The following is a 21,773-nucleotide window of genomic DNA, read 5'->3' on the forward strand; positions in this document are numbered from 1 at the left end:
GGTCCAGGTCCTGAATCGATAAATCAGCCCCAGACCATTACACTACCACCACCATGTTTGACTGCTAGTATGATGATCTTTTTCAGCCATGGTACACCAGACCTAACATAACGCTCTTGTATTTTTGTAAATGGATTTTTCCACTGCTCTATCTTCTTTCCATCTGGGAATGATGGGTCTCCCTCTGGTTGACTCGAGTCCCAAAGCCTTGGCTTTTGTGATCCTTTCCAGAAAGATGTCAGTAATTCTATTTCTCATCTGTTCGTTAATTTCTTAATACAGAGTCATAATGTGGTCCTTTTTCATATCTTTCAGCCTGCTTCGTGCTGTCAGACAGGTACTTTTTAGGTGGCGACGTGATTTTACAGTTTGGCAGTAATTGGTAAATTTTAAATCAGCTTTTCAAAAAATATTTAAAACAGAACCCTTTGTTTTTGGTTTGAAAAGCCCTTTTCTTTAAATAAAGGTGATAATTGAAAACTGCTTTATGTATTTATTTAGGGTACAATAAAATACAGTATGTTTACTAGTGTGAAACATTTAAGTGTGACAAAAAAGAGAACTTTAAGGGCAACAAATGTTTTCTGGATACAGCCTTGAAGAAAATTTGCACAAGTTCAAACTGTCTCAATTAATTTATTTTGAAAATTCATACTTTTTAGAAAATCTTGATGATTTTTTTATGCGCTACGGTTAGCTACATTACATAAAGATTATTCTAGAAATTAGTAATGTTTTACATTAAAAGGTTAAATTGAAAGATTTTTTTATGTCTTCATGATCCTGGACAGATATTATATCCACTTGGCCAAGACTAAAGACAGCATCTCCTGTTAAAAAAAAAAAAAACTACACAGCTTCATATTTTTTAGCTTAAAACAACCAAACCGGTAAAAATGCTCCAGCGTCTCCCTCCTCTGGGAGGTTGCATCAATCCAGACCGACGAGGGACGCGAGTCAAAAGTCCAGAGTGTCCCTCTGGTACTGCAGCCTCGGGCTGTTCTCGCTGTAGAACTGGCTGTACCAGCGCCGGTGCCGCCGAACAGCGGAGTCCTCCTTCACGAGGAGAGGCTTAGGGATGTACTTCTTGTTGTTCCAGATCATCACGTCGCGTTCAAACTGCAAACAAACGCAGCAGCAGACTGTTAATCGCTGATTCAAACGAACAAACGTCGTCTATCGCTTTGGTTTAAAACAAGACGTTGTCCTTGGGTGTTAACTGGATTTTGGATCAGGTCTTTGTTCTTATTGTGTTTGTTATGCTGTCCTGAGCCATTAAATTATCATGACTAACCAGCAGGAGGTTTGCTGTGGGAAGTGCTGGTAAATGTCACTCCACAGTAACCTCAGCCGCTGCTGAGAGTTGGCATTTCACTTTCAGTAACTGTCAACTGTTTCTATTCAGTGCCACGCGAAGAAATTAAAAGTGATCTCAGGAGGTGAAGCACCATCAGCATCTGCACACATCGGTGCTTTATCAAAGTCTTTGATGATAATTATTAACTGCAGCTTGTAAAACGACCTTTGCGTGAAATGCTCAAGACATTTCTTTTGATTTTTAAGCCTATTTACACGTTTTCCGTCCTGTTCAAACAGCTGACAGTGTTTCCTCACCACCCGGCTAATTATCGGGTTTAATGAGGAAGTGTTTGACACTTTTTCTGCGACTGTGTGGTGTGAGGAGGGAGAGCAAACACCAAGGAAAGAGCGGGTGATAACATGCACCCAATGATCTCTTCATATTTATATTTATTTTGAAGTAAAAACACATTACCATTGAAGGGCAGATCCTATATTTGGACATAAAATGAAATGAAATAAAAAGGTGGAGTGGCTGATAACTGCACGATTTTTTCCAAATTAGGAGAAATTGCATTACTTCTATTTTTATAAATAATTTTTAATGTATAAACAATGTGAAAATACCTAAGCTTGAGCACAATGAATTAAAATTAAATGTTGTAGAACTGAACCAAAGCCAGAGGTTAAAGATTGAATAGAATTATCCAAAATGCCTATATTTGAACATTTAAATAACTACAAATGACTAAGGTCACAGCTACAACTTTTTCATCAAAACGATTCATTTCTCAAAAGTAATACACCCACAGAACATCTGGAGTGAAGCTGAATAAAAGTATTAATTTAACTGAAAAATTAAAAGTATATAAATAATTGTTCTATATATTTTGACGGGTCCAAAATCTATAAATATTTACTTCTGGTTACGATGCCAACATTGACGTGAAAGGATTTTGCACTAATAGGAATAGTAGGTTGAAGTCACATGAGATGGAGCTCAGTTGTTGCCAGATCGTAGCAGCTACATGATATCGCTGAGAATTGGTTTCTTCTTGGCGTTACATTTCTCAGAATCAAGCAGACAAAATAAAAAGAAGCAAAACGACGGTGAACATCTGTCAAGCTTTTGAGCGTTGGTGACGACTTCAGGAAACCGCTTTTCTTCTGGACAGGCAAGTTTAATGTTTGCTAATACTAACGAAAGGACTTGGCAACACTACAACTAAAAGTTTAAAACGAGAGCCAGTAAGTGCGCCACCTACTGGCCTGGAGGAGTTGAACTTGTAGCTATCTCCTATAAATAAAATAATAAATAAAAAGAAATAAAATCAAAAGTGAAACAAACCAAAAGCAGATCAGAGGTAGATGCAAATAACAAATCTTACTTTTTAAATTCACCGCTGATAAGGAACCCTTTCAATATTAAAACTCAGTTCAAATCAATTGAAAATTAATGAAACATTTATTTAATGAATTAATAAAAGTAATAGTAGAAATTAATAAAGTAATAAAAGAATTAAACCAACAGCTGATAAATGCACTGAATGATCTTTCAAAATTAGGATAAAAACCTGCACCTGATAAAGATCAAGTTTGGTATTTGAATGAAAAACAATAAATATTAATGGATACGCTTGAATAAAACAAAATCAAAGAGCAGCTGAAAAACACAGCCAATCATCTTTTCAGACTTTTCAACTAAAGCAGTCTTAACTCCTTACCTCACAACAAATGACAAACAATTTCATTATTTTATTTATATCATATTTGCATTGAAATAAAAAAGAAACAAGTTTCGTTGAAATACTTATATTATAATATATAAATGTCTGTATAAAACCAGAATTCTCTGTCTGAAAATGCTGTGAGGACGCAGAAAAAAAGGGAGCATAGACGAGCAGAGTAAAAAAACGACAACAAGGCGAGCTGAGGCAGAAGGCGAGGCGGTACTGCACCTGAATGGATTCCGCTTTGAGGATGAATTTGGGCACCACAGCTGGGATGTTTGCCTGATAGAACATGGTGTGAGTTACACACTGCAGCAGGGGCTCCACGGGGGTCACACAGTGCATCATTATACCCCGGCCCAGGAAGCTGTGGTCGAACTTCAGGAACACCACTCCTGGACCCACCTGGAACATTTACCAGCGTGTCATGATGCACAGAACGGGGAATATAGATACACACCGCTGGATTCAGTTATCCATAAACGTATCTAATATAAAATGGCATTTACAATTGTGATTCCTTTATGTTTGTACATTTGATTTTAGCCATTCCTGTTTTACAATAACTGTATTTGAAATCTGAAATTTACATGTGGCTCCATGGAATGGAGGGCCCGGCTGCACAGTGGGACAAATGGTGACACTGTTGCCTTGCCGCAATGAGGTCCTGGGTTCGAATCCCTCCCTCTGCATGAGGTTTGTATGATCTACCCCAGACTGTTAGGTTAATCAGTCTCTTTAAATTGCACTTAGGTACTAGTAATGTGTGTAGCATGGCTGCTGGGTTCAACTACCACAGGCTGCCACTCTGGGTCCCTGATTGTTCCCTGGGTGCCGCACAATGGCAGCCCACTGCTCCCCAAGGGGATGGGTTAAATGCAGAGAACAAATCTCATTGGAATGTATGTTGCAACGACTATTAAGATGAATAGCACAGAGCAGCACCCCCTACAGGCCTTTTACCTTACTACACAAGCTAGTTATTCTTGTAATGTATCTGATTTCATCATACGTTAGTCAGCACCCCCCCCCTGTCAGGTTGATGGTTTTCAGCGGACAGAGTTACAAATCATGGCCCTCAAGGACTGCAGCTGACACCCCTGGTTTAGAGAGAGCTTTATTGGAATGAGCAGTGCTAAGCCATTTCCTGCACCAGGACACCGGCTTTGCACACATTTCAGGGGAGATTTATACCCGCTCCTCTGAACAAAAACTCTCTAAATCATCTGGATGCCGTATCTGAAACTTGGTACCTCAAAACTTCAACTTTTCAGCTTTTCTGTTGGACCAAGGTGCCAAGACAGACTGGGCCCCTACAAGAACTTAACCTGCATTCTCTTTTGTTACATCGTTCAAGTATTCATCGTGCTGGAAAACCTACAAACAATCCATCTTTACAGGGAAGAAAGACGGCACCTCAATGTGCTAAAATCAAAATGAAATTAAACAAAATTTTCCCCATAGCTTAATCCATGCATGACTGTGGGATGGTATTTGTTGGATCTTGCTCTGCATTTATCCCAAACGGCTCAGTTTTGTGTTTTTAGCAAATTTAAGACGGGATGTACTGTTGACGAAAAGGCAATTCAACCAAATTAATTAAAGCTGAAGGGAAAAATCTCTCTCAACGTTCTGGCCTTTAGCCAACAGAAGTAATTTTGCACCATCACAGGAACATTTTATATTAGCCAGTTATTATGTCTGGTTTCAACCGTATGCACAAATCTCTCGGCCGCGGGTTTACTGCACCTGTCTGGCCACCACATGCAGGTCGAGCAGAGGCCAATGGCATCCAAACACGGTGAGTGAATGATTCACCAGCATCTGAGAGCAGTGACTGTTGGGCTCTGGCTCCGGTTCCCATTCAACCTTAGAGGGAATGTGAAGGTCACAATGAAATCAGGCATAACAAAGTTCAGATAAAGAGAAACATCGAGCCTCCTCTGGCTTAGCATAATACCATACAATAAGCACTGATTAGGCTTCCCCCAACCTTTGATTACTGTTTCATTGATGTCAAAGAAGCTGTTGTATAATGACCCAAATCCACCCTGATAGGGTGGCGAGACAGATAAAAATGTTTGTATTAAACGGAAAAGGCACCGCGGGGCATCTTTGGTTAAATAAACAGGCATAGAGGCACAAAGTGCACAGAGAGATAACAGTGACGTAACATAGAACCATATTTATACTGAGGAAGCAAAGGATAAGCCCTGCAGATTTACAATAATCAAAGCAAGATTACTGTAATGAAAACTCAAACTGAAGCATGAAAAAAAAAAAAAGCCTGAAGAAGTTAACAGAGAACGCTGTGTGAGACATTTGAACCAGAAAAAAGTCTCTACCTTCCAGTCGTGGCGCACAAAGTCCCAGGTTTTGCTGTTGGTGTAGCGCAGATCCACTCCACTCAGGATGCCTGGAGTGTGCAGGTGACCCAGGTGAGCGATGTCTGCTCCATTTTCAGGAATCTCCTGTGGAGACGAGGAATTTTAGCAACGAAGAATATTAGCAACAACAGTTTCCCTCTCTGACAGGTCGCTCTGAACTACTGATGCCCCATTTAATCAGCCCCATCCCCTATTGGTTCTGACCAGCAATCATAAAAATAGAGATTATTCCCAGTTTTTCCACACAAAAAACAAGAAAGCCGGACTTTTCCTTGGTTTGTAAATGCATCAACAAACTGCATTTTATTTGATGCAATTGTATTTCACATTTTGGAACAATAACCATTTGAAACACACACACACACACAGTATATACATACACACACACACACACACACACCTGTGTGTGCGCGCAATGTCAAAGAAGTAACCGGTAGGATGTAATATTTGGTAGGCCATAATAATCCACGTGCGACGCACTGAACTTCAGCTTGCCAATAACGTCACATTTCGTGACATACATAGCTTTCTCTTGGTTTACACCAATGAGTTTGGATTTGCTGTAGCCCTAAGCAAGATCATCTTCACATCTCTAAATTACCATGTTAACGGCACATCGTGGAGGTATCAATAACAGCAAACGCTGTGCTCCTTTTCTGTCTGTTTTAGCTTTTTTTTAACTGAAAGGGATACGGAGGAGTTGGATAAAACACTTTTACAGCTAGAAATGTTTGCTATGCCCTCAATCAACTCAAAGGAACGGACAGATGCAGATAATATTTGCACTACAGAGGCTCCATGCGACAGCAGAGCACACAAGTTAGCATTTTGCACAGTGTCTCTTCCAAAATTAGGAAAGTAATTTTGGAAGAGACACTGTGCAAAAAGTAGGGCAGAAAACAGAAATGTCGGGGCTGAGGAACAATCTACAGAAGCAACCAAAGTCCAAAGACAACGACTGAAAGTCCTTCAGAAAGCCTGGAGAACACCAATCAAGAACAATTTTAAAACATTACATTGAAGTCAGACTGCTTGAAAGATGAACATAAACTAATCATTGGGGAGTGAAAATTGTACACCTGCCTGAATGTGACAGTTGATAAAGTGCTCCGTTATCCCTCTATAGACCCACTGGCCATTAGTGATCTCCTGCTGCTCCGGAACGCTCCACTCCGGTTCTGATCCGTCACAGTGGAACCAAACCAGGACCTGCCGGTTTACCTCACAGCTCGGCCAGCTGCGCACTTGGGCAAAGTCGGGTACTGAGAGATGAAATTTTATTAAAGTATTAAACATGAGAAAAAAACTGACATTTTAATCATCTCAAAATGATACAAATTATTGAACAACGCAGATTTACTAGTTTTCCATCTAAAAATGTTAACCTTTACCAACTCAAGGCAAGCAGAATAAAAAGAAAGGAGACAAGAAAGAAAGTATGCATAGATGGAAAGGAAGGAAGCTCATAGGGAAGGAAAAAGGAAGGACACAAGAAAAGGGAAGGATGAAAAGTAAGGAAGAAAGATTTGGATTTTTAAAAACCCATTTATTCATTCAGTAATGATCCAGATACACACTCAACTCAACTTCAATTCACCACGTTCCTGAAAAAAAGTTAAGAATTAGTTAAAGTAAACAAAACTCCTTCATAATCTCAGATATTTTGAAAAACATCCATCCATTTTTCCTCATCCATTATTATAAAATACTTATATTCTAACATCACTCTTGCTCTAGTCATACACTTGAAAATGTTTACACAATCAGTATTCTGTTCATTATTAATTTTATATTTCCTACTCAAATAAATTGCCGACTTTGCTTCACCAAGCAAAAAAAAATCGATAACCCTCCTTTTTTTCTTCTTTCTTTTGCCATATGAAAAACCAAAACTAAAAGACTTTCTCCAAAAGATTTCCAAATGTGCCTAAGTAACGTGAATAAATTCATTATTCTAATACATTGTGCAAAACAATGAAAAATAGTGGTTAGATACATAATTTAGAAAAAATATCCATTTTAACTCATGTTAAAAATCCATTAATCCATCCATGTATGAGTCTTTTGTCTTCTTCTGATAACATTTGCTTAAATTTTGCTAGCATCATGTATACAGACCAGAGAGAGAATCTCAAATGTTCTACCCAAGGAAACAGCGGCATTCATTTCAGCTCCGACAAGCTCAAGCAGATGTTTCAGTTTAACAACGGCCTTTTCCCTCAATAGTTCAGAAATCATAGCCTTATCGTCCCAAGCTGAGCCCAAACGAGGTCCCCTAAGGACGGGTTTCTATAATAGCCCATTTAAAGAAGTCTCTTTGTTTCCAGAAGTTGCCATGTTTCCAACAAACTAACATAAAACGGCGACAAACATTTATAGTTACACTATATCTTGAGTGATCAAAAATTTTAAAAAGGTTTTGCCAAAACCTAAATTACAAACGTTTGAAAAAAAAAATCTGTAACCTGCCTCCACAAAACGTTTTGATACAATTTTTTTTTATAAAAACTGCAATCTAAAAGCTGCTTTCCTACTTTCATACTCCACGGCCCTTTTTTCGCTGCATTCCTTGCATAATTAAGATTCAAAGATGAGATTTTAAAGCTACTTATAGTCGCACAAAAGAGGATCCAAAAAGAGAGAAAATACAGAAAGAAAAAAAAAGAAAGAACACAAGGAAGGGAAAAGTTGGGATATAGAAGGACACAAGTCACGAAGGAATGTCACAAAAAAGGGAGTTTGACAATAAGAACAGAAAGAGTAAAGCAGGAAAAAACACAAGGAGGGATACAAAAAAGGCACAAAGATGAAGGAAATAGGGAAGGACATGTTGGAGGAAGGGAAGAAGGAAGGAAGATAAACACAAGGAGGAAAGACAGGAAAAGAGAGGGAAAGAGAAAGGAAAGTGTGAATACAAGAAATAAAAATATTAAAGACATAAAGGAAGAAGGAGACAGGACAAAATGAAGAAAGCTCACTAAAAAGGAAGTACTGATTTTTTTTCCTGCTTATCCAGACCTGGAAAAACACAAAACAGGTTTTATAGAAATCCTGTTTTTGTGACCTTGTGAGATCATCCTTCAGTCGTACCTTTTTCTGCATAAGGAATCTTCTCACATTTGCCGTCACTTCCCCGATACTGCCAGCCATGAAAAGGGCATTCGATGCAGTTTCCCAACACGCGCCCCCCCACAGCCAGATTGGCACCCAGGTGGGGGCAGTAGGCATCCAGCACGTAGGCTATCCCGTCATAGCCCCGAAACACCGCCAGCTGTTGACCTAACAAAATAAATCACAGGAGAACCAGGCCATGATATTCAATTTAAATGTCAGCTGCAGGAAATCCTCTCTGTCACAGCATTACATGGAGTAATACTGCATTATCATTGCATTAATAATAGTAACAGGCAAAAAAAATAAAATAAATCTGTGTCAAACAAAAAACACCCACTATCATTTTAGGCTGCAGCTATTTCTTCAACAACAAAATCATAAAAAAAAAAAAAAAAAACTGAGAATGAAATATCTAGAGAGCCAAATCCAGCGTTTCTTGGCTGTGTAGATGTGTTGAGTTGTTCTAAGGGAAAAGTGAAAATACAGCTAAATTTTTAGTCATCAAATCTCCCAGTTTTCATTATTTTTGATGTTTCAAAGTTTTTTCTCATAACCTGTACAGGTACTTTGTATTTTTGTTTTCGTTTTGATGGGCTCCTTTTGAACTATTTTCATGCTACCATGGTCTTTCCATTTGTTGCACAATCTGGTGAACTTTATTTATGATTTATATCTAAACTTACAGTTTCTTTCCACTCCTTTTTTTGCTGTTTTATTCTAATATTTGCCGGCCACCTTGTTACATCTATTGAGTTTGGTTTACGCTTAGGCTTAAGCTCATCTCCTGGCTTGCTGATCACCACACCTGGGTTATGTTTACCACTGGACCACTCAGCAACCATTCCAGGCTTTCTTGATTCCTCAACAGTTTATTTTTGCTCATTTATTTACAGTTTGCTACTCCTGTTGTCATGCTTTGTTTCCCCTATTTAAGCTCTCTACACAGTTTGCACCTTTATGGTGCAAACATGTAATTCTATGGAGTACCAATTGTGTCATAATTCAGAATACATAACTAAATAAATAAATAAATGATTGGCTCTCCATACATTTACAGACTATGAGTCTCATTTATAAAGCTTTTTGTAAAATCCATACTAAAATGTTTGTATGCCAAGAAAATTCATGTTTATGAAGTCATGTGCATGCACACCAGCATGCAACTTCCCTTTATAGATCACTGCTGTACCTGGACATTGCGTACCAGGTTCCTCCTCGTGTTCTGCCCTCTACACGCCTAGATTCAACCATAAGTGGTCAATGCAAAGCACCTCATGAATGTTAATGTGTATCATAAATGGCACAACAGATTGTTTTTTTTCATGGTAAAATGGCAAACATGGAGAAAAAAAACCTAAGAAACTGGGAAGAAAAAAATCCCAGAAAGGAGTTAATTAAATGTATAAAAGCACAGACGTTGTTCACATTAAAAGAAGTTTGTTAAAAAGTAAACTTGATTAAAACATAGAGCTGTAATAATACATGTATTTTTTCTTAGTATTAGCTGCAATTCTATGCGGATTCAGCGGGTTTCTTCCTCACGTTTGATCCATTGTGAGAGAGGACAGCCTCTCTTATCTTTCTACTAATGCCGCTTTCTTTTCGCTCATTTTGAGGCCTCTACATTTCAACCAATGTTTCAGGTGTTCTACAATAGTTTTCTCAATTGAAGCAGGTTGAAATGAAGCTCCTGGGACATCGTCATTTTCCAAAATGATTAGTATTGCAGTTGTTGCTAATGTAATTTGCACTCTTCCTGTCAGAGCAGCCTGGAAACCAGCTTTCTCGGGGAAAATGGACATTATTTGAGAACTGTGCCATTGGCGTACACCTTTTCACAACAATTCCTGCAAAATTCACCAAAATCATTCTTACTTGTCCCCCAGGATGGAAGTAACATTCCCTATCAACAATCAGTCCTCTCTATCAACAATGTGTTAGACACGTTTTTCTCCTTTCAAGTCTAAAAGTACGGTTCGGAATGACTTCGGTTCAGAGTGTAGCCCGTGTTTACTTCCTCGTTCCTGAGCCAATCATATGAGACTTTCCAGAGTACACAGAGCGCAGCAATTGGTATTTTATGTTGGCAAAAGAGCAACAGCCTGCTAACATGGAAGCCAGTAAGAGAAGCGGACCAGAAGAACAGAATACAACATCATATTGTTATCCCGTGGAAGTAAAAATTCCCTATCAACAATCCTCTTAACAGAGCATTCCCTCTCAGGTTTACTGCAGGTTTACTGGTGGTTCCTGGAGTTTGTAAAAGTCAAATGGGAGGCAGATCTTTTAATTATCAGCCTCCTCTCCCGAGCTTTTACTACAACTAACTGTATGTGTTCCTCTAGACTTGAAAACTGGCTCAGAACTTATCTGCCTTTAGCTGTGTTTCTTCCCTAGACAGAGCCTTTAATTACCACCATTACCCTCACATAGAAAGTACCCCTGGATCAGTGCTTCTATGTTAATTTTGTGTGTACGCCCTCTCTGTTCAAACCCCCAGTCGGTAACGGCAGATGACCGTTGACACTGAGCCTGGATCTTGTTCTGCTAGTGTTTTTTTCCTGTTAAAGGGGAGTTTTCCTCTCCACTGTCGCTACATGCATGCACTGTATGAGAAATTGTTGCAAAATCAACGGGAATGAAAGCGACTGTCCACTGTGGCTCTACACTCCTTCAGGAGGAGTGAATGCTGCTTATCAAGACTCGATGCAACCTGTTGGGTTTCCTTAGAGAGGAAACATTTTAACCAATCTGTCTGGAGGATTTGATTGTACTGACTCTGTAAAGTGCCTTGAGATGACATATTTGAATTGACCTTATATAAATAAAGAGCTGATGAAACTTCAACATTTTCAGAATATCAGATTAACAATAGAAAACACATTCTCTGACTCGCACGTTTCCACTGTAAGTTTTAATATCACCAGTCACATGGTGAAATTAGCTCAATGCATTGTGCAGAGCTGTGATTCTAATAGCTGCTTTAGGCTGGATACATAATTGCTGTGCTGAGTGCAGTCCTGCTTTAGCACTGGTACCACTTTATTGGAATAACACCCTCGGGTGACTCTTTGTGTTACATAGATCTGGTTTCTTGTGGTCTGAGTTGACCAGGCACCAATCAGCTTGAATACTGAAAATTTTCACTTTAGCCAGTATTTATCGTGCTTATCGGGATGGAAATAAGGAGCAGAGAAATATTGTCACCAGGGTGTAACGTGACATTTAACAGGCAGAAATGTCACCGGAGTGAGTGGATGGAGCTGCACACATGACACATGTTCCATCCCAATCCAAGCCACTGATGTTTTAAAATCATTTTACCTAAATGATTAATATAAATATTAGTTTTTATGATTTTGTAATATTTTGCTTCTTCCTGCATCAAAACATAATTGGATGAAAGGAATAATAGGTACTAAATGTACTTGAAAAAGGATAGTTTCTCTTTTATATCTCATAAATATTTTTCAGAGGCTTGTCTTGAATAACGTTCGACACTTCTGGTCGAAATAAACAGATCCCTCAACATCTAACTGCATCCAATATGAAAATATGTAACAGGCCTTAAAAATATTTTACCTTTTATTGCAGAAACATAAAATTACACACACACACACACACACACACACACATATATATGCATATATATATACACATACATATATATAGTATATATATATATATATATATATATATATATATATATATATATATATATATATATATATATATATATATATATATATATATATACACACACACACACACATATATATATATATATATATATATATATACACACACACACTCACACACAATAATTGGTATACTCCTTTAAAATAAATATATTAATGAAGCATATTTTTGTGTTTTATACTTGTTATCAAGTTGAGTATCATTCTTTGACATGTGGCATAAACATGATGTGACAACAATGCCGGTTTATCATAGTCACGCTTCATGATGGGAAGGACAAGTGAACAGGCCACTCGGTGTGTTGACATTTTTGAAATGGCAGCGAGAAGATAGATACGACCCTAACCTTGACAATTTCAGCAGGCAAGAGCAATAAAATGTTTAACACTGGAACTGTGACAAACAACGCTGGAGAAGGACAGGTGTTTATCTTGAAACCACGGACACCAAAGAAGAAATAAGTACATCTCTAAAGATCACTGTTATGCTACATTGTATTTGTACTCAAAAGTCAGAGTTTTTCACAATGAAAACACCCCCAGAAGTTAAAATTATGGCCGGGACGTCGGGGGTTGCAGACCAGCCCCAAGTTCAGTATCCAATTTAGCTGCCAGAAATAAAATACAAAGACAGATGTGTGTATAAACTGAGGGTCTGTATTCAATTAAAGCAGTGGCAGACACAACACCATGTAATGATACCTATATTTGTGCAAATCTTCCTTTAGCATTTGTTTTGCTAGCAGCAGTTAGCATTAAACATAAATGGATAATGTCACTGGTTTTCCAGCAAGCACCTGGTTGTGCTCATCTTGGTTGTAACGTCATTTCTAGATCCAAGCCTTGATTTCTGAAACAAATCAAACGTAACATTAGAGAAAATCTGCAATAAGTGCCAATATTTGGGTCAGATCTTAGTGTTACCAACCTTCCATAAAAAAACATTAAACGCTATCTGCATGTCAGACAGCTGTTTGCGAGGAATCCAAGGAAGTTGTGGGGTTCTCTAAATACCATATATTGCATATTTTTCATTGTGTTTTAAGGGCGAAGGAAAATATTCTGACTTAGGTAAATAACAATTTAATCACCAAATAAGCCAGACTGCCATGGTTTTTTGAACACGCAGAAAAAACATGAGCACTACAGCTCTGACACCATGTGTATCATACATGTGCAGCGCAGAGACAGCATTTAGACAACTGCCACTCAAATCCAGCATCAATAACTTAATAACAGGATAACTCAATATCATGCAACACCATGCATACACTCTGTCTACGATGAAGTTTCACTTAACTCAGCATGCACACTAAGTGAAACTGACAGGATAATCATTTGAGTCCCTCGGGGCATTAGTAGAAGGATATAATTTACCTCCCAAATGATCAGCTTATCTGTAAAGGTTATTTAAAAAAGTTGAACAAGATGCTTACGTCATAGCAAACTAACATACCCAATCCTGACGCAGCAGATTACTGTGAATTCTATACCCTTGATCCCAATATGAATACACTATTAATTGTTATGCTTCAAAAGCAGCAAATATACACGTTCAGAACCACATAACCATTTTTTTTCAGCAGGCTAGCATACACAGCAAGATATCAAACAGAGTGAAAGCACCATAAGATTAACCTTTTATGCCAAAAAAAAAACTCTAGCAGGGTCTGGTGGTGAAACAAAGAATGGATATGTGGAAAAGCACTTCCTGCTTTAAGGCTGGTGGAGGATCTATTATGCTGCGGCCCTATTTCTCTTCCAACTGCCCTTGAGGCCTTATAAGAGTGCATCCTGAATTATTTGAAGCATCAGGACAGGATCAGGAATTGTGAATAATAATATACTAAATGAATCTTCTTAAATCAAAATATCAATTTTTCCTAATTTTTCCTTTAGGTTATGCTACTGCAGTAACACACTTTTTGTTGTGACCTTTTTCTTTCTTTGAGGGCAGCTGGGGGGAAAAAAAAGAAAATCAAGCACTGAGACAGCTCTTTCAGTGCCTTGTCAGGATATCGTGGGCGTATAACAAACACTACCCAAGAATCATCCAAATGCACAGTGACACAGCACCGCGCCACTGCCAAAAGCTTTTGTAGGGCAGAACTTGAGCCCTTCACAATCTGTTATGACAGCATCAGGAAAAAACATGCACATGCAGAATCCGATATACGGTGAAACGGGATGACTGCAGGAAACGGATGAAAGGGAGACGCAGAAGGAATTCTTAGCCGGCATCAACAAATATGAGAATGTGAAGTAAAAGAGCCTGCAATGAAGACCTGTCCTGCAAAGATCTAAAGAGACTGAAGAAGACTGTATAAAGCATGAAACAAATCTACTATAGGATGATCAACAACAGGCATATTTCACTACAACACCTCACTCTCACACTGGTATTTAAGAATCTGTATCAGGGCTGGGCAATGTGGCCTAAAACATAAAATCTCCAATTTTTTTTCACAATACATCCAATTTTAATCCATTTTTTTTCTTTTAAAAAAAAAATAACAAACCAAGACGAATTTCCCTACTGGGCTTGGAGTGAAAACCTTAAAATAAGGCAAGATATATAAAAGGTTCCTCTTGAACAACACTGAGTGTCCCTATTGTGATTAATAATGCAATAAGTTGCCATTTCACAAAACTCACATCGCAGCTGCCTGTGCCTGTGAGACAGCGCTGAGGGAAAAGGGGGACCTAACACTACCTTGCAGTTGTCAGTAGACAAGATTGCTGCTTTAAAGTGAAGCTGCAAAATCGGCAAAAAGCACGGAAAAAAAAGTCACTAGATTTGTTTCTAGTCGCTTTTTAGAATAAAAGTTGCTAGAGGCGTATGAAAAGTCCCAAAATATGAGTTGCTAAGTAGGAAACACTGGACTGTCATCTCTATTTTTCCTTCTTCACAGACAGCAGAGCAGGGCACAGCAGCCACCAGTAGCTTCATACACGAGGCCATTTCGCAGTTGGCTTTTCAAAATAAAGTACATTTTTAACATTTCATGATATTTAAATTCATTTTAAACTAATTATGATTATACAGTAGCTATGCTATATATGCCTTTACATAGTTTTACCATATTTTCGAATTGATTCTGAAGGTGTGGTGGCTTTTATTTTGGTGCCACGATCAAATACATGTGGTGGAAACCCTTAGGGTAAAAAAGTTTCCTCTTTAGAGTATTTCCACAATATATTTTCCTAAACATATATTCAACATTGCAAGCTTTTACCAAAACATTTTCCCCTTTCAGCACTGATATATATAATTACATGGAGGCCCAAGGGGTGCAGTGGCAAAAAAAACATCTCGATTTTCTAAAAAATGAAATCTTCATAAATTGCAAATTCAAATTAATTGATCAATTTATCACCCAGCCCTAAACACACTGTAGTAGAAACCCGAAGTACTTAGACATCACTGCTTACCAGTAACTAACTAATATGGATAAATATGGTTATGCAATCATCCACAAATAGTAATTTTTCTAATGTAATCAGTAAATAACACTTTGGTAAAAGCTTGCAATTTGGTTGAATAAATTTTTATATTTTTATTTAAAGACATTTAAAGGCAAATGTTTTTTGAAAAAAGGCATTTGTTGAAAAGTGTCACCTCATGTGTTTTGTGTTTGAGCTCAACCCTTGCCACACTTAATAAAATTAAAATATTCTGGAAGTGGTTCAGGTTTTCAGTAGAAAATTACATTCCCAACATTTTTCCTTTGATATTAGACTTAGACTTATAAACTTAGAACTGCAAATTCTCAACAAAGATTTTGCATTTCACTTTATTTAAAAACATCCTGGAAAAACTGGTGCATTCTTATAAGTCTGAACACCACTATAAAGGTTACTTTATTAGGCCATTATTAGTTTTCTTACATCGTTCTGTAAATCGGCTGCTGTCTTTCTTTATTTTAACTTGAACATTACATTTTTACCTGAATATGCCTTATTTATTAGTAAATTAGCAGTTTTTCCCCCCTTTCTGGTAAGTTATTTTTCTTCTGCTTTGTAGCTTAACTTTTAATTCAGCTTTGTATTCATATAATTTAATCTAGTGTGTAATTCTGGTGTCTTCTTGTCTACATGTGTTTACCAATGTTCCCGCCAGCATTTCCATGTTGTGGAACAGTAAAGGTAATTTTTAAGACCTTGAAGGAGGATGTGCGACCAGCAGTTTGTGACTCTTGGGTTGTACAGTAAGCAAAGTGAAGGTTCTGAGATGCCTTAGCCTAGTCAAAGTCCAAACATAAATCCGACGTTATGCCTTGACCTAAACAGGCTGGTCATTCTCTAAAACCTTCCAGTGTGGCTGAGATAAAGCAACTCTGCAGCCAATAGCACTGCTCTCACCTTGCCTGATTTAGGTCATCTGATTTTTTTCTAAGACAGGAGGCAAACCCTGTTTCCTGCACTGTAAATTCAAGTTAAACATATCAGACTTGAGAGAATTTCTATCAGATTGCCACATGAAGGCATCTTTTATCTGTTTGAAGCATTTTTAACGTAAGCTGAGCATATTTCGCATATGTTGCTATAGGTTACTTATTCATGCAAAGCAAGAGATCTAGAACAATTTTACTGCTTAGTCAAATGCATGAATGTGATATAAAGCAAATTACTGGTACATTCATCTACAAATATGCTCAGTTACTCTCTAAAAGCAGGTCTCGCTCTTGAACGGGTGGCTGTGTTTCTGTTTTTTTTTTTTTTTGTGATGTATTCTACATGATGCTGCAGTGACATGAAAGCCTCCCATCCTCTTTGAAAACACCCTTTTGAATTAAAACTCCAAAGTAAAAGCAATGATCAAACAGCCTCCCTGCAAATTGTGTAAAAGAATAACGACATGTGAAATACAAATCGTATTAAAATCAGAGAGAGAGGGCAGAATCAAAGACGGCCCTCTAAGAGCATTCCTGCCCTCCGACCTTTTTCATATTTTATCACGTTACAACCACAAACTTCAAGGTTTTTCCGTCGGTATTACGGTATATTTGTCAGACAAAGTAGCCCATAATTGTGAAGTAGAAGGAAAACATTTTTTTTTTTTTTTTACAAATACAAATGTGTGTGCCATGCATTAGTATTCATGCCTCCTACGTCAACACCTTGTGGAATTCTGTAGCCTTGCAAGTCTCTCTGAGTTTGTCTCTGCCAGCTTTACACGTCTACAGACAGGATCTTCTGGTCCATTCTTTGTTTTAAAATAGCTTAAACTCAGATTCAGTAGAAGATTCTGTGAATAGGGCTGGGCAATATATCGAGATTTAAAAAAAAAAAGAAAAAGAAGAAATATAAGATGAGACTATATATTGTTTATATTGAGATGGTCTATGTTGCATTAGAATTGTAGTTTTATGTATTCTAGTATTCTAGTTTTCATATTTATCTACATTGCCTGTGAGACATTTGGGATAAAGCTTTGACTCAGAGATTCCTTTTAATAATTCCTTTATGAAAAGAAAAATATTCTATATATATCGTATATCTGCATTCAGCGTAAAAACATTGTGATATTATTTTTTGTCCATATTGCCCAGACCTATCTGTGAACTTCCAATTTTAAAGTATTCCAGCATATTTTCAATTGGTGCTCATCAATTTAGGACTGGGCTTTGTCTAGGCCATTCTAACACATGAATATGCTTTGATGTCAGCCACTCCTTTGTATTTCAGTTCTGCCGCAATGGTGAACCTCTGCCCGGTCTCAGGTTTTCTGCAGCCTCTAGGAGTTTTTTTTGTTTTTTTTTCAGGAATGTCCTGGATTTACCTCTGACCATCTTCCTGTAAAGTCTGAACCAGCTTCTCTGTCTCTTCTAAAGAAACTCATCCACACACCATGATGCTGCCACCAACATGTTTCACAGTAGATCCATGCCAGGCTTTTTAACAAGTTGTTTCGCAACAGAAACATTTAAATAAATGTATAATTTTCCCTTCTATTCACAACACACTACTTTGTGTTGGTCTCCCTCATAAAAAGGATAATAAAACTGCAAGGCACAGTTGAGCCTTAAACTTTATATAATATAGATCAAGATATCATAGTGATGACCAAAAAGCAACATAATCCTGAAAAACCGGCAGCAAATGTTAAAAGTAAATTAGTGACTAGCTAAGCCAAGAGTGTATTTGTAGCATTATTTAATAAACCCATTGCTCTTCAGCCACACCTCTCCATTTTATAAGCAACCACAACACCTCCTGCCTCCATGGCACATTCAAATCACACAAGCGGGTCAAAGGTTTATCAGGAACTCAAAGCTTTGTTCGTGCAGAAAGCGTTACCAGGCATCCCTAAACAAATCCTATAACTGAAACCGGACCCGGCCATTGCGTGTGAAATGCATATACCCCATAGTGCATGGAAGAATTTTTGCAAGAAGGCTGCCTCTTGTATCTTGGCACCAAGTCAAACAAAAAGGAGGAAAGCAAATACAGAGCAAGTGAACAGCAATCAGGGTTGCAGAAAACGGTGCTGTTGAAGAACTGGGTTCGATGTGAAATAAGCAAAAGCTGACAAAAAAAGCTCTAAAGCTGTCGGTTTAGGCTAACTTGCACTTAGAAAAATCAGATATTTTTCTTCTTGTCTTATCAATATTAATGATGATTTGTGTGTCTCTTGTCACAATTCAGGGTTTGCAGCTTCACAATTAACACATCTGAGTTGTCAAGTCTGGGTGCTGCGGGGCAAAGGTGTGCTGCTGAACCGGTATACATTCCCATTAGACGTTCCAGTGACACAGTAACCCGCAAGAACTAGGTTTGGTAAAACAAACAAGAAAAAAAGCCCCTGGGTGAGCTTGCAATGTTGGAAGAACAGGATGATGGAACACTGACAGGTTAGGGTTTAGGTACATTTAAATAGTCTACACAGTCATGAGGAAAACTGCTAACTTGTCAGTTGTCCTGCAGAGAGTCATTACATCAAAAGGTCCTTGCTAAAGATTCTGGCTATTTACAGAGTGGTGTATGTAAGCATATTAGCAGAAAGTTGAGTGGAAGGAAAACCTGAGCTAGAAAATGTGCACAGGCAGGAGGGCTTACCACAGTCAATCAGTACTTTAATAACCTCCTTATACAGACATCTCCAGAACATAGGCTACAAGGTAACATTCCTAACATCAAGCCACTTCCATAACGAGAGACAAAATCAGAACTTTATAATCTGGACTAAGGCGGAAAAACTGAGACTGTTCCTCACTGGTCCAAAATTGGAAATCAAGGTCCAAGAGTTTGGATGAAGAGCGTAGAAGCTCAGAATCCAAGTTGTTTGAAGCTATTAGCAGAGAGCTGTGTTCAGCCACATTAGCTGAAAGTTGAGTGGAAGGAAGAACTGTCATAGAAAATTATGCACAAGTAGTATGGGTAACGACAACCTTAAGAGTTTGGAGAGCCGCTCAGTGCCAAGCTGCACTAATTCATGCGAACAGAGCCCGGACCCAGTAAAGAGCATGTACTGTGTAGTACATGGATATATGTTTTAGTCAGAAGACAATCCTATTTAATATTATATATATATATATATATATATATATATATATATATATATATATATATATATATATATATATATATATATATATATATATATATATAATTTTTTATTGCTGTTATGTAATAATGTAATTTTCTGAGAAACAGAAATATATCACTGTGTTTAATGAATATATAGGAATTCCCATTCTTTGTGTCAAACAACTAAAATAAATTGACCTTTTAATACCCTTATTGAGAACCACCTACAAACCTTGATGTTTATGTGGGGGGATCCCTTCACATATAATCACCTATAATTTGTGGAGTGGGGACAGACACAGACACAAACCCAGGGGCCTCACCTCCCCTGAAATCTGGCCCTGGTTAAAGTATTTAAAAAATATTAAATAGGGTAAGTTTTTCCACAGCTAAATGCCCTAAACTCCTGAACGTTTTGCTATATATGTTGACTTTGAAGTGCCATGCACAGTGGACCTCATCTTGCTAAGCCTTAAGAAACTTTCTGAAGAGTGTCCTGATCAGTAAACCTATTTTTGTGTCTAGTCTAACCAATTCTTTTCCTCCAAAATCACTTAAACTCGCCAGTTTCCACAAAACCATGGAAGTTAACCCCTTAAAATGACATCACGTCGTCTGACAGCTTTCAGTTGAAAGTTTGTGTTTTTCTTCAAGAAAATAAAATACCAATTTAACTAACTTAGAAGATTGAATCGCCTTTTCCTTGTAATTTTCTTTCGTCATTATTGATTTCCAATATAGAAAAGTGGAACGCAAGTCTTACAAAAGTTGTACCATACCTAAAATATAGACATTTTTGACCTCCCCCCGGGCCAGCATGTGCGAGTCCAGAACCCGGTACCAGCCGTTCGGGTAAACCGGCGGCAGCTCCCCGACTTTCCTCCTGCGGCGCGCCTCGTTCGCAGCCCGCGCCATGGCGCGCCCGTCCTCGGCGATGTATCCCACCTCATCCGGGGTCCGGAGCAGCTCCAGGGGGCTGAAGAGCAGCCGGTACAGCCAGCCCAGGGCAAGGACGGTGACTCCGGCAGTGACGCAGAGGGCGATTCGCTCTGCTGCACCGCGCAGCGCCGGGAACTCCCACCTCAGGTGGAAAACACCTGAGTCAAGCGTCAGAAGGACGGCTCCAAGTCCCAGTCCCACCGAAAGTGCTGCATAAGTAGACATGCTGCAGTTGTCCCTCGGGGGCCTCGGTCTCTGCAGGCTGTCACTCCCCTGCTCGCAAATTTGGATTTACACTCTCCAATGGCGCATATGCCGAGCGTCAGCCACACCTGGAGCTGGAAAACGCCAGTCTGGGGAAGGAGGGTCTCTCACAGTTACTACTGCACGGCAGCAGCGCTGTGCTTGAAATAAGAAGTTAGGCCAACACCAAAGAACGGGTGGAGGAAAGTTGGCCAGGAGGAGCCACCATACTTTAGAGCTGGACCAGAGGAGACTGAGCTTACAACGTTTGTGTGCGGGGAAAATAACAGATGAGATAACAGAAGAAATTCTATCTTTACTGTCCCACGGCAGATAGATTTGGGCGTGACAGTGGCACAAAACACACACACACTAGATTTGTAAGGAATAACAAGCTAATTTAAAGTTAAATTCCAAAACAAAAGAGAGCAAATTTATCAGAAAGGCAAGAAAGAAAATATATAGCACATTTATTAATGTTTAGAAATTATTAATATTAAATAATGATTCATATTTAGATAAAATGCAACATTCAAGTTAGTGGAAATTTAACTGCTTCGTGCAGCTAGATAAATATATATTTTAACCTATTTCATACATTTAACATTCATTTCATTGATCCCACAATTACATATTACGTATTAACTTAGTCCGATTCAGTCCTTTATTAAGTATCCAGTTCTCAGCTCTCATGCGTTTAGTTTAAACCCTGCAGAAGGAAGAAAAAACTTAACCAGACAGTACTGATGATTTTCTTATATTTTCATTGATCCATTATTATTATTATTGTTCTTCTGAAGTTGGTCCGCAGTGGTCGTGAAATTTCATCACCC

The 21,773-nt window shown here is 38.3% G+C and overlaps 1 protein-coding gene across 1 annotated transcript; it reads right to left on the minus strand.

Annotated features, from left to right (window-relative positions):
• Window positions 1-616: 616 nt before the first annotated feature.
• zgc:92275 (Rieske (2Fe-2S) protein) lies at window positions 617-21,199 on the minus strand. The gene is made up of 7 exons (XM_036140067.1): window positions 20,538-21,199; window positions 8,507-8,695; window positions 6,500-6,678; window positions 5,375-5,500; window positions 4,779-4,898; window positions 3,258-3,434; window positions 617-1,119 (listed from the first exon to the last, which is right to left on the minus strand). Exons 1-7 carry the CDS (start codon window positions 20,920-20,922, stop codon window positions 958-960), a joined length of 1,338 nt encoding a protein of 445 aa, XP_035995960.1. The 5' UTR covers window positions 20,923-21,199; the 3' UTR covers window positions 617-957.
• Between the last annotated feature and the right edge of the window lie 574 nt (window positions 21,200-21,773).

Source organism: Fundulus heteroclitus, chromosome 8, assembly GCF_011125445.2.
Source record: "Fundulus heteroclitus isolate FHET01 chromosome 8, MU-UCD_Fhet_4.1, whole genome shotgun sequence".
Lineage (NCBI taxonomy): Eukaryota > Metazoa > Chordata > Actinopteri > Cyprinodontiformes > Fundulidae > Fundulus > Fundulus heteroclitus.

Excerpts from the sequence above, each read along its gene's own strand:
- zgc:92275 (XM_036140067.1), bottom strand. The coding sequence starts at position 20,922 with ATGTCTACTTATGCAGCACTTTCGGTGGGACTGGGACTTGGAGCCGTC. Across the intron at positions 8,696-20,537 it reads CAAAAATGTCTATATTTTAG|GTCAACAGCTGGCGGTGTTT; the intron begins GTATGGTACAAC and ends TTATTTTGTTAG. Across the intron at positions 1,120-3,257 it reads TCAAAGCGGAATCCATTCAG|TTTGAACGCGACGTGATGAT; the intron begins GTGCAGTACCGC and ends GTTTGTTTGCAG.